Consider the following 11625-nt stretch of genomic DNA (forward strand, 5'->3'; position numbering starts at 1 on the left):
AGTGCAAATTCTATTGATATTAATATTATTTTTTGCGGCGACTTCGCCGTTTTCCGCTTTCTCTGTGTGCTTGTGTCTGCTGCACTTTTTATTTTTGTTGTTCAAAACCGTGTTAGCGACTCTGCTACACATAACACATTCTTTTCTCTGGTTTTTGTTTTTGGAATCTCGTTTAGGATCCTTTACCCTTTTGATTCCTTCTCACTTCTGGGTTTGTCTTTCTGTCTATAGCAACGCTTCCACCAAAAACGTAACTAACTGCCTTGGCTTCAGTTCACTTTTTTTTTACTGTGTGAATTGGTGAGTAGAGGCGTGATATCCAGAACATGTTTCGGTTTCCTTTTCTGCCTACCTTTTTGCTGTCAGTGTTTTGATCTGTCATCTTATGTTTCTTCAAAGTGTGTTTTGAGTCTCAACGTGGCTGCTTAACTGGATATATGCATGCTTTTTCATTCTTTCTTTTTTTCTAATTTTTGTGTACCCTTTGTTGCTGCTAAAGGGAGGGGGGAAAAAGCTTTGTGGGGTGAATGAAAGAAGAGTAAAAATGAAAAAGGGTCTTGTCATTTGATGCCTATGTGAATCTGAGTTGAGATTTCAATGGTGGTTTGGAACTTTTTGCGTGATTTTGATCTTGCTCTCATTTTCCTGTTTTGTGTTCCTTGTTAGATTGGATGGATGGAAAAGTGGATGAAGTTTCAGGATTTATGCATTTCAGATTGGTATGGAGCAGAGGATTAGGATTAGGATTGTTTTTGATATAGTGCTTTCTTTCTATTTGGGTCTTTGATGCATTTCCTGTTCCGTGTGCTAGTGGTTTTGGTGAATTTGGGTTTTGAAATTGACGTGATGGGTGGTAACCGGTGAAGTTGTTGATGATAAGTTATGCTTGATCGATTGTTTCAATATGCTGATGTCATTGTCCAACGTCCAGCATTGATTATTCTTCCTGATATTTTATTTTCTTCTTCGGAAGTTCTGAATGTTATATACTTCCGAAGACTTTTTGACAATGACTTTGAAAATTAAGAGTAAAGGCCTTCAATTGACTGGTTCAAGTTCAATGTTGTAAACCAAGCACCACGGAAATCTCTATATTAGTCTGTTATGGTGCCATATATTTGACCATGTTTAGTTGCTTGCTATGGCAGGTATATCAATGGATTGGATGATCAATAGGGAACTCTAGCGCAGAAGTGGAAAGGGGAGAGATGAAAGAGGAGTCAACTGGGCTTATCATCGGGATTTCCATAGGTGTGGTGATTGGAGTTGCTTTGGCAATTTCTGCGTTGTTCTGTATTAGATATCACCGGAAGCGGTCACAGATAGGCAATAGCAGTTCCCGGAGAGCAGCTGCCGTACCTATCCGCCAAAATGGTTTTGATTCTTGCACTATTCTATCAGACTCAACCTTGGGTCCAGAATCACCTGTGAGGTCTGGACGAAATGGCACCTCCTTCTGGCTTGAGGGCTTCAAGAAGAATAGTAACATGGTGTCAGCATCTGGAATACCAGAATATTCATACAAGTAAGTATGTTTGTTGTCTTATAGTGAGTTATCTTCATGTTCCATTCTTCTTGTTCTTAGATGATCCTTTTCTATGTTGTTCTACATTTACATGTGTTGAGACTATATGAACGAGTAATGATCAGCTGCACTTTTTCTTTCTTATATGAAATATGAAATGGTTATCTCTAATTAGACCTTAAATGTTTAGTGGTCTTTGTTCTCAGAAGAGAAACACAGTGGAGTAATGGAGTAATTAGGTTGGAGCATTTAAATATTGGAAGAGGAAACAAAGAAACGGATGGCTTTAAACTACCGTATCACAATTGTAGATGATAAAATAAAGGCTTGATTGTCTCTAAGCATTTGAATCGTGGTGTCACTTCTTCCATTCTTAAGCTTGAAAATTTGCAATTTTAGTGACTACTGCATGTTTCTTTAAGTGAAATCAAGTTAATTTGAACAAAGAACAACTTGTGTCATGTCATTTATCTCTTTCTTCTTTCTTTCTTTCTGTTAAATGTCTTTTATCTATGCTTCAGGGATTTGCAAAAGGCAACATATAATTTTACAACACTCATAGGACAAGGTGCATTTGGTCCTGTTTATAAAGCTCAGATGTCTACTGGGGAGACTGTTGCAGTTAAAGTTCTCGCAACTAATTCAAAGCAAGGGGAGAAAGAATTTCACACAGAGGTGAAGAAGGATTGATGATTTTTACTACAACCTGAAAAATAATTTTTTTTATATGTAATACCTTTGTATAATATTTTGTTCTAAACTTGATATGAATAATTGTCAACTTGGCATGTTTTCCTTTTAGATAACTTAGTTCCAATTGGTATTAACAGTTGTGATGCATTAAGTGTGATTTATTTTTCTGCTTCACTATTTTAACCTTTTATGTTCTTTCAATTTTTCTCAGGTTATGTTGTTGGGAAGGTTACATCATAGGAATCTGGTCAATTTGGTTGGGTATTGTGCGGAAAAGGGGCAACATATGCTTATATATGTGTACATGAGTAAAGGCTGCTTGGCTTCCCACTTGTACAGTAAGTTATCTGTCTATGTTTTTTGGTTAACAAACTTTTATGCCACTCATGCCACTTGCTCAATGGATTGGATCAATTAATTTTGATTCTCAACTGTTAAATTAATTGAATTGAGATTGGCTTCTGGTTTGAATTTAGTGATTAAAGTAGTAAGACTTTGGCTTAACATTATCCAATTAAATAGGACTTCATCAATTTGAGGAAAGATTCTATTTCAGCTTTACTGTATGTTCTTGCAGGTTAATGAAATCAGCATCCCCTGTAACAATCCATGATCTCATTTCCTTAGTTTTAATTAAAAATATATATAAAAACATGAAGTAGGTTCATGTGTAGACGTAAACGTATATTTTGTGTCTGAATATGCTTCATTTAGAAAGTTTGAAATTTTCTATATTCACACTCTGAAACAACTATGGAGATGTATTATTCTGTGTGGTAATGCAAACTTTTCTAGACCTGTATAAAGCAGTTATGAAAACTATCCTTTTTTGTTTTCTTTAAATGATACAAATGGCCATGTTTTGATTCTAAATGACGTGAGATAGATACGAATAGTACTTTGATACTATGTGCCTATCAATTGTTCAACATCCATCTGCAATACTGAAGCATATATACTTGTGTCTATATTCAGGTGAAGAGAATGGAACTCTGGGTTGGGAATTGAGGATTCATATAGCTTTAGACGTAGCAAGAGGAATAGAGTATCTTCATGATGGGGTAAGTTTCCTTGTGATTTGCTCTAAGAGAATTCTGCTTTCTCTATATAGGTATATGATAATCATAGTTGTCATCACTTCAGGCAGTACCTCCTGTAATCCATCGAGATATCAAATCTTCCAATATTCTCTTGGACCAGTCCATGCGAGCCAGGGTATGCCATTGCTATTTCTTTGTGAGTTAGTTTTTGTTAGGATGCTTCTCGTGCTGTTGTTGTTGTTGATGATGTTGAATCAAACAGGTTGCTGATTTTGGACTCTCAAGAGTAGAGATGGTGGATAAACATGCAGCAATTCGGGGTACCTTTGGGTATCTTGATCCTGAGTATATATCTTCAGGAACATTCACCAAAAAAAGTGATGTATATAGTTTTGGGGTTTTGCTCTTTGAACTTATAGCGGGCAGAAATCCTCAGCAGGGTCTAATGGAATATGTTGAGCTTGTAAGATCTCTCTCCTTCTCTACCTATGATCCCTACTGAAGATAATGGAATATAGTAGAAAATCAAAACAAGTCATTGCCAAGCATGTGTTTGAAGACTCTATGTGATGATGACATGAAATAGTCCTATAAAAATGCTTTGTTTTTTTTTTTTTTGTTTTTTTAACTCTGATGATGGTGTTAATGAATGATCAGGCAGCAATGAACAGTGAGGGGAAAGTTGGTTGGGAGGAGATAGTTGATTCAAGGCTTGAGGGTAAATGTGAGTTTGAAGAGGTGAATGAAGTGGCAGCCCTTGCCTACAAATGCATCAACCGTGTCCCAAAGAAGCGCCCTTCCATGAGGGACATTGTGCAAGTGTTCACACGAATCCTCAAGTCAAGGCACCAAAGGAATCACCATCACAAGAACTCCCTCTCAGCCACAGCTGATGAAGTTTCCATTGATGTTGATCACCTAGAAACCAACACTTCTCTCCCTCAACACACAAGAGAAGAATCTATAGATAGTACACCTGACATCTATGATTTGTAGAAGATGGTTTTGCATTTAGTTCAGTTTTTTTATTACATTGAATTTTTTTCCATTTGCCTTTAGATCTTATGTGGCCAGTGATTTGATGATGCCAGACATCATCTTCTGCATTTTTTGTTTCTGTTTCTCTTCTTTTTTGTTTATTTCTCCTACCTCTGTTCTGTTTTCTCACAGAAATCACACTCAAAATTTGTATATTAACATCCTTCATGTTATAATTACTTCATCTTGCAACCAAACAGGTTAATTTTCAACAATAGTTAACAATTTACAATAATTTATAGTTATATATAGAATGTTTTTATTCGGTATGTATAAATCATTTTTCATTCTCATAATCTTCTTAATAATGTTTTAAATTCATGATAGAAGTAGCAATGAGAGAGAAAATAATAGAAAAAAATTATCACTCTATAAAAGATAACTGTATATATGCATTTTATTTATTTTTTGAAAATTGTAATTAATACCAAATAGGTATAATAAATAAAGCCACAAAATAAGAATACATATATTTTTATTTAATATGTTAAAGATTTAAAATAATATTAACAGTCAATTTTAACTTACTAAAATAAAATAACGTGATGTGAACATATCCATTTAGAATAGGTTTGACAATCATACATCTCTAAATCACATACTATTATTACTAAACATAGTTAATTATATATGTAAACATTTTTAATTTTATTTTATTATTTAGTTATTATTAAATATTTCAGTAACATGATATTATTAACCTCTTGCAAGACCAAATTAATCAACTTTAAGTATTTAAATAACCTCAAGACACTATTAATCACATATTCAGCATTTTTAATCATACCATATGTAACTAATCACATGACAATTACAAAAAAAAAATAATAATAATAATATATATATATATATATAATGACCTCGTGATTAAAAAATTATTACTATTAAATATTTCAATGACATTTTAAACTCTAATAACCGTATATAAATTGTTTTGACAAAATTAGTTTCTAATTAATAAGTTACATCATAACTGATAAGTCAGCTCATAACAGATTATTAATTTATAATTTTGAAATGATAAGTTGGATAATTGAATTAAAACTGTTTGATAAACTAGTTCATAAATATAAAATAACTAGTACATTGACATGTGAAACGCACAGGAAGTTTTAGAACATTTTATATATATAAATATTTATATTATAATTAAAATATATTTTTTTATATAAAAATTATAAAATTGAGCAAATGAAATTAAATATAATACACTAAATATTAAACATAAATTTACTTAATTTTGCATATTAAAAAATTTAATATAAAATTTAGAAGGTTAGTAGTCTACAAATTAATTATAAATAAAAATAATAACTTTTTTTCATAAAAAAATACATTACAATATAATATAGTCATTTGAACAAATTTACTTTATATAATAATTATCTAATAATAATTATCTATGTTTCTAATTAATAAGTTACATCATAACTGATATGATAAGTCAGCTCATAACTGATAAGTTCCTAATTTATAATTTTGAAATGATAAATTTGATAATTGAATTAAAACTGTTTGATAAACTAGTTGATAAATATAAAATAACTTGACATGTGAAACGCACAGGAAGTTTTAGAATATTTTATATATATAAATATTAATATTATAATTAAAATATATGTTTTTTTATATGAAAATTATAAAATTGTGCAAATGAAATTAAATATAATACACTAAATATTGAGCATAAATTTACCTAGTTTTGCATATTAAAGAATTTAATATAACTTATCATAAATTTAGAAGGTTAGTAGTCCACAAATTAATTATAAGTAAAAATGATAAATTTTTGCCGTAACAAATACATTACAATACAGTCATTTGAACAAATTTACATTATATAATAATTATCTAATATTACGTTGTCATAAGATATTTACGGTGAAAATGAAGTACTCTTCACCAACTTCATGTTATAAGTTAATCTGCAAAAATCTCTCAGAATAATTATTGCAATTAAAAAATAATTCATTATATTATATCAAGTATAGTTATAGTAAAAGTAAATGTGTGTTCATAAACATATTGTAAGCGAAAATCATATTAAATTATGAAGTCACCTTTTGTCATATAAAATAAAATGTAATATAATACAAATAAAATATGATGAAATATAAATACAATAAAATACTATTTATATAAATAACTAAATATCTTAAAAACCATAAAAAAAAAACATAAACATATATGCTTTAGCAGGTCTCTAAAAAGAACAATCAACTTAATACTTCAATGACTAATAAATAATAAACAATATATAAAGAATAAAATGAATATAAGCATTCCATAATATTAACACAAAATATATAAAATAAAAAATATGATCAAAGATTTTTAAGAAAGAATAAATATGTTTGATCTTTCGTAAGCACAGGTAATTGTTATCCTAAGAGAATAATAAAAGAAATGATCCAGGATAGCTTAAATGGTGAATAAAAGTAAGTAACAAAACCCTTATATGAGAAGAAGGATTCTGGTATCACATTCAAAGATAATCTTGTCTCCTTCACGGAAAGAATGAAGACGACAGAAATTCTTCTGCCCGTTGCCAAGTTTAATGCGTCTAGAAGGAAACTTTCCTTTCAACACCTTGCATTCCACCTCCATTAGTAGACCATGGAGAGTAACCTTATTGAATCTCCCTTGGCGAATATATTATGCAAATGGAGCAAGAAGATCCTACTACAATATCGAAATAATAAGTAAAAAGAAATGAAGTAGAATATAATATAGGGCATTTTAAAAGAAACGAATGCTATACTAATCAGATAACTGGTTTGACTTTGATTCTTAATCGAGACAAATTTATGGAAAGATGGTCAAAGGGACCAATGGTTAAGGGTTCCTTCCCTTCAATTTCCTCCAAATAACAATTTACTTCACTTTCAGGGTGTTGGGTATGAAGCCAGGACCAATTGAGTTGGGCTGACTAGACACCATGTTTAGTGAGTGGGCTTAATCATTGTGTCCCCTTTATAATTTCTATTTAAAGAGATCATTGTACTTGTAATTGGTGTGTAACATGACAAAAATGAAACTTAATAGTTGCCCGTGTGGATGTAGGTTGTAGTTGGCGACTGAACCACGTTAAATTTTGTGTTGTTTATTTTCTACAGTTGATTCGTGATTATGTGTGTTGCTTTCGCGTGCACTTTTCCCATCAAGTGGCATCAGAGCTTGGTTCGATTACACACTAGAGATCCGATCAGCATAAATTAATCAACAAGACGTGAAAATTGCGGTTGCAGTAGCATCCCAAAGCTAAGGTTTCGCATGAGTGGCATCCCAAAGCTAGGGTTTCACAGAGAAGGCAGAGGTGTCCCAAAGCTAGGGTTTCGCAGAGGCGGCGACAGTGTCCTAAAGCTATAGTTTCGCAGAGGCGGCAGCAGCGTCCCAAAGGCTTAGGGTTTCACAGCGGTGCAAGGAGGAGGCTCCCAAATCTGATTCATGGCGACTTGCGATGTTGTGCAGGTGGCTTGCTTGCAGTAGGGTCGTGAGTGAGTAGCGCGGCGATGCTAGGGCTTGTAGGTGCGGCGACGGAGCGCAGATCTGTTTGACCAGCAGGGGTGGCGACGGTGCATAGGTCCAGTCTCTTGGTTCAACCATTGCGGCGGAGTGTTAGTGCAGTAGGGAGTGCGACTAGATCGCGTTTCGTGGCGAACAAATGCATGTGCTTGCGGTGAGCGAGACGGCACGGAGGTGCAGTGCGATGGCAGTGACGGAAGACGCAGGGTGACGCGTGCATTTTTCTATTGGTGCAACAATCATGGTGCAGTGCTAGGCATGGGGTGTGGCTGTTTTTTTTTTTTGTTGTGGCACGAAGGAAGATAGTTCAGTTACTAAGCACATCAATAAAACGAATTCGATCTTAGCCAGACTTATCTTAGTGGGCATTAAGTTCGATGATGAAGTTCAAGCTTACTACTGCTATTGTCTTTGCCTGACAGTTGGTCCGGAACGGTTACAGCAATTACAAGTTCAGCGAGATCTAATGGATTCACTTTTGAGAAGATTCGTGATCTCATTCTTGGCGAGGATATCCGAAGAAGGAGTTCTGGGAAATTATCTAGTGAATCGCTATATGTCATCAGAGGTAAGAAAAATATCAGAGATAGTGGGAGCAAGAACAAAAGAATGAGTCAGTGAAAGACTCGGGATTGCTCAAGTATAACATGTTGGAACTGCAAGGAGGTGGGGCATTTCAGGAATCAATTCCCAAATGATAAACAAGTCAACATTGCAAAAGACTTCGCGGACGAGGACCTTTTAGTCTGTTGTGCGGATAACAGTGTGGATTCCTGGGTCATGGATTCTGGTGCTAAGCATTGCAGAATCTAGTTATCGGGGACTTGGGAAAGGTAAGAGTAGCACACAACAGAACTCTTGATGTTACGGGCATGGGTAACATAGTGTTGAAGACACCAGTTGGTTTCTAGACTTTGAAGAATGTTAGAGTTGTTCCAAGCTTGACGAAAAGTTTGATTTTTGTTAGGCAGTTGGACGAACAGGGACATGAAGTGAAGTTCGGAAATCAGCAGTGGAAGGTCGTCAAGGGAAATCTTGTCATGGCCCGCGGAAGAAAGAGAGATTTTTTGTATAAGGTCGGATTACCGTCTGAGGGAGTGACCATCCCAGTTCAGAAGATAAACAAAGTCCGGTTCACAGAATCTCGTGGGCAGAAGAGGGTTGTCTTTACAAGAGAGAAACTTAGAGCCACAGGTCAGATTCAGGATGAACGAGCATGGAAAGGTTCAGGTAGACCAATCAGAGGTACTTATGACAGTGGGAGCACAGGTCGTGCTTCAGTTGATGTTCCTAAACGACAGTAGGTTAGGAGAACCAGTGTTTCAACTGTTGAAACATCTCCAGAAAAATTCTTGTTGAGTATGGTGTATGTTTGTTCTCAGGCTATTCCAGGATCTGACAGTTCCTATAAGTGGGAGACTGTAGGAACAAAGAACGGGTCAGTGATTGACGTGTTGAAACTCAGGGGAGTTTTAACGAAGTCTTCAAAATGATTAAGAAGGTTGGTGGCATCTAGAAGTGGAACATTGAGTTTCGTCGACAAATTACAGAAGTACATGTACACAGTTGAAGCGCAGGTGAACATTGTTTCGTGGCTTCAAGTGGGAGATTGTTGGGTATGAAGCCAGAACCAATTGGGTTGGGTTGACTAGACACCATGTTTAGTGAGTGGGTTGTCCCCTTTGTATTTTATATTTAAAGAGATCATTGTACTTGTAATTGGTGTGCAACATGACAGAAATGAAAACCTGATAGTTGTCAGTGTGGATGTAGGTTGCAGTTGGCGACCGAACCACGTTAAATTCTGTGTTGTTTATTTTCTGTAGTTGATTCGTGATTATGTGTGTTGCTTACACGTGCATTTTTTCCATCACAGGGATGCCCATATAAACAGTTGTATGGAAAGCGTTCTGACCCACGTAACGAAATAACATATAGTGGTCATCTGTGAAGCCATAAAAATCAATTAAACTCCACCATCCACGCAACATTTCTGGCGACAATAAATTTTCATTATACTGCACTATATGGACGTTCCCTGCTGAATCTGCAAGCGAGCACTCCTCTCCAAGTTCTTTTTGAAAGTCAATGACGAAAGCACGATCAACATAACCAAGCTATTAATTTTAAAATAAAGAATAAAAAGTCAGGAAATGAAGAAACTGTTTAAGAGGACAAATTTAAGAAAAAAAGAAAAATATACATACTTCACCACGACTGTTCATGGACCAAAAGACTCCTCTTGTTTCAAGTTTAATGATTTCTTCAGCACTGGGCCCCATTAAATGAATAATGGAGAAAACACCAAGAAATAAGTAAGAAAGAAAGTGAATAACAAAGAAAGCACCAAGAAAGAAGTAGGAGAGAAGAAGATTTTATAGAAGAACAAAGAAGAAAAGAGTACGATTGGGGATAATAAAAAACCGCACAATGTTATGACCTTTGGTGTAACTATTTATAACATATTTTATGACCTTTGATTTGTTCATTGCAACAAAGATCAGTTTGTTTCATTTCAAGTACAACATTAATTAATATTAAAAATAACAATTAAACTAAAATTACATTTATTTAACAATAATTATACCCACCAAACAATTAACATGTAGATAAAACATGTAAATAGTTGTAAATCATATATAAAATATTTTAAGTTTCAATATTTACAATAATGTAAAAAAAAAAATTGATATATGTACATTATGTCATATAATTACTTAAATATAATATATATATATATAATATTTATAATATTGAATTTTAATAAAAATTTAAATTTAAATAATATTGAAATTGAATTAAATTTCAATTGTGTAAAAAATATTTTAGGAATCCGAAATTTAAATTATTAATGTTTAATATTGAAATGAAATGATTATCTAAATTTACTAAATCGGATAGGAAGAGGAATGAATATTTTGAAAATCGTGTAAGAGAAACCACATCAGCCATGTGTATCTGAACAAAAAAAATCAAGTAGGTGACAGTGAATTAAAAAAGAACAAATCAAGGAGGTCACTCTGTATATGAAAAAAAGAACAAAATAAATTTTCGAATTGATTGCTATGAGATGTATATGTATCAATAAACAAAACCTTAAAATATTTATTTATTTGTTTTATTTAATAAATATTTTGGAATAATGATTTTGTCAATTTATAATTTTGAAATGATAAATTAGATAATTGAATTAAATCTGTTTGATCATAAATATAAAATAAATGAAATTTGTGTTTCTAAGAAAAATATATCACAATTATAATTTTAGATACTTTTAAATAATTGCATTCTTATTTAAATTAAATTAATTAATATAATAAATTTTTGTTAAATAAATTTTTATTTATTTTTCATAATTTTTGTTGTGTCTAATTTTTACATAACGTTGAATCACTTTAATTTGATATGCATAAAAAATAAAAAATAACTCAGCAAGTATTAAAAAATTGAAATAATTGATTTTATATATAAAATTGAGATAGATAATTATATGTAAAACGAAATTAAAAACAAAAAAAAATATTAAAATATAAAAAATAATTAAGTAACTATATATTAGTCAAAATAGCTTATAATTTATAAGGTAAAAGCTATTCAAATAGTTGTTTGAAAATATCTGTCTAACTATAATTTTTGTCAAATTATTTTATTAACTAGTTAAATGAACTATTAGAGGAATAGATAACTGTGTCTACTAAAAAATAACAACAGCAATTTAAAAACTAATTTTAAGAAAGAAAAATGAAAAGAGAAAGAATAGGGTCGCTACAAATGGGCCAAGATTTGGGCTTAGTAAATGGTCCA

At 32.6% G+C, this 11625-nt stretch overlaps 1 protein-coding gene across 3 annotated transcripts; it reads left to right on the forward strand.

Annotated features, from left to right (window-relative positions):
* CRLK1 (Protein kinase superfamily protein) lies at nt 1–4493 on the forward strand. 3 transcript variants are annotated; one of them, XM_068643792.1, is made up of 8 exons: nt 1–300; nt 1149–1525; nt 2047–2200; nt 2430–2556; nt 3194–3279; nt 3362–3433; nt 3521–3721; nt 3916–4493. In XM_068643792.1, exons 2-8 carry the CDS (start codon nt 1209–1211, stop codon nt 4252–4254), a joined length of 1296 nt encoding a protein of 431 aa, XP_068499893.1. In that variant the 5' UTR covers nt 1–300; nt 1149–1208; the 3' UTR covers nt 4255–4493. The 3 variants fall into 3 exon arrangements, with proteins under 3 accessions (XP_068499893.1, XP_068499894.1, XP_068499896.1); XM_068643793.1 differs by having other exon boundaries at nt 49–250; XM_068643795.1 differs by lacking the exon at nt 1–300 and adding an exon at nt 526–719.
* The last annotated feature ends 7132 nt before the right edge of the window (nt 4494–11625 follow it).

This window comes from Phaseolus vulgaris, chromosome 5 (assembly GCF_051622355.1).
Source record: "Phaseolus vulgaris cultivar YP4 chromosome 5, ASM5162235v1, whole genome shotgun sequence".
NCBI lineage: Eukaryota > Viridiplantae > Streptophyta > Magnoliopsida > Fabales > Fabaceae > Phaseolus > Phaseolus vulgaris.

Excerpts from the sequence above, each read along its gene's own strand:
- CRLK1 (XM_068643792.1), top strand. The coding sequence starts at position 1,209 with ATGAAAGAGGAGTCAACTGGGCTTATCATCGGGATTTCCATAGGTGTG. Across the intron at positions 2,201-2,429 it reads AGAAAGAATTTCACACAGAG|GTTATGTTGTTGGGAAGGTT; the intron begins GTGAAGAAGGAT and ends AATTTTTCTCAG. Across the intron at positions 3,280-3,361 it reads TAGAGTATCTTCATGATGGG|GCAGTACCTCCTGTAATCCA; the intron begins GTAAGTTTCCTT and ends TCATCACTTCAG.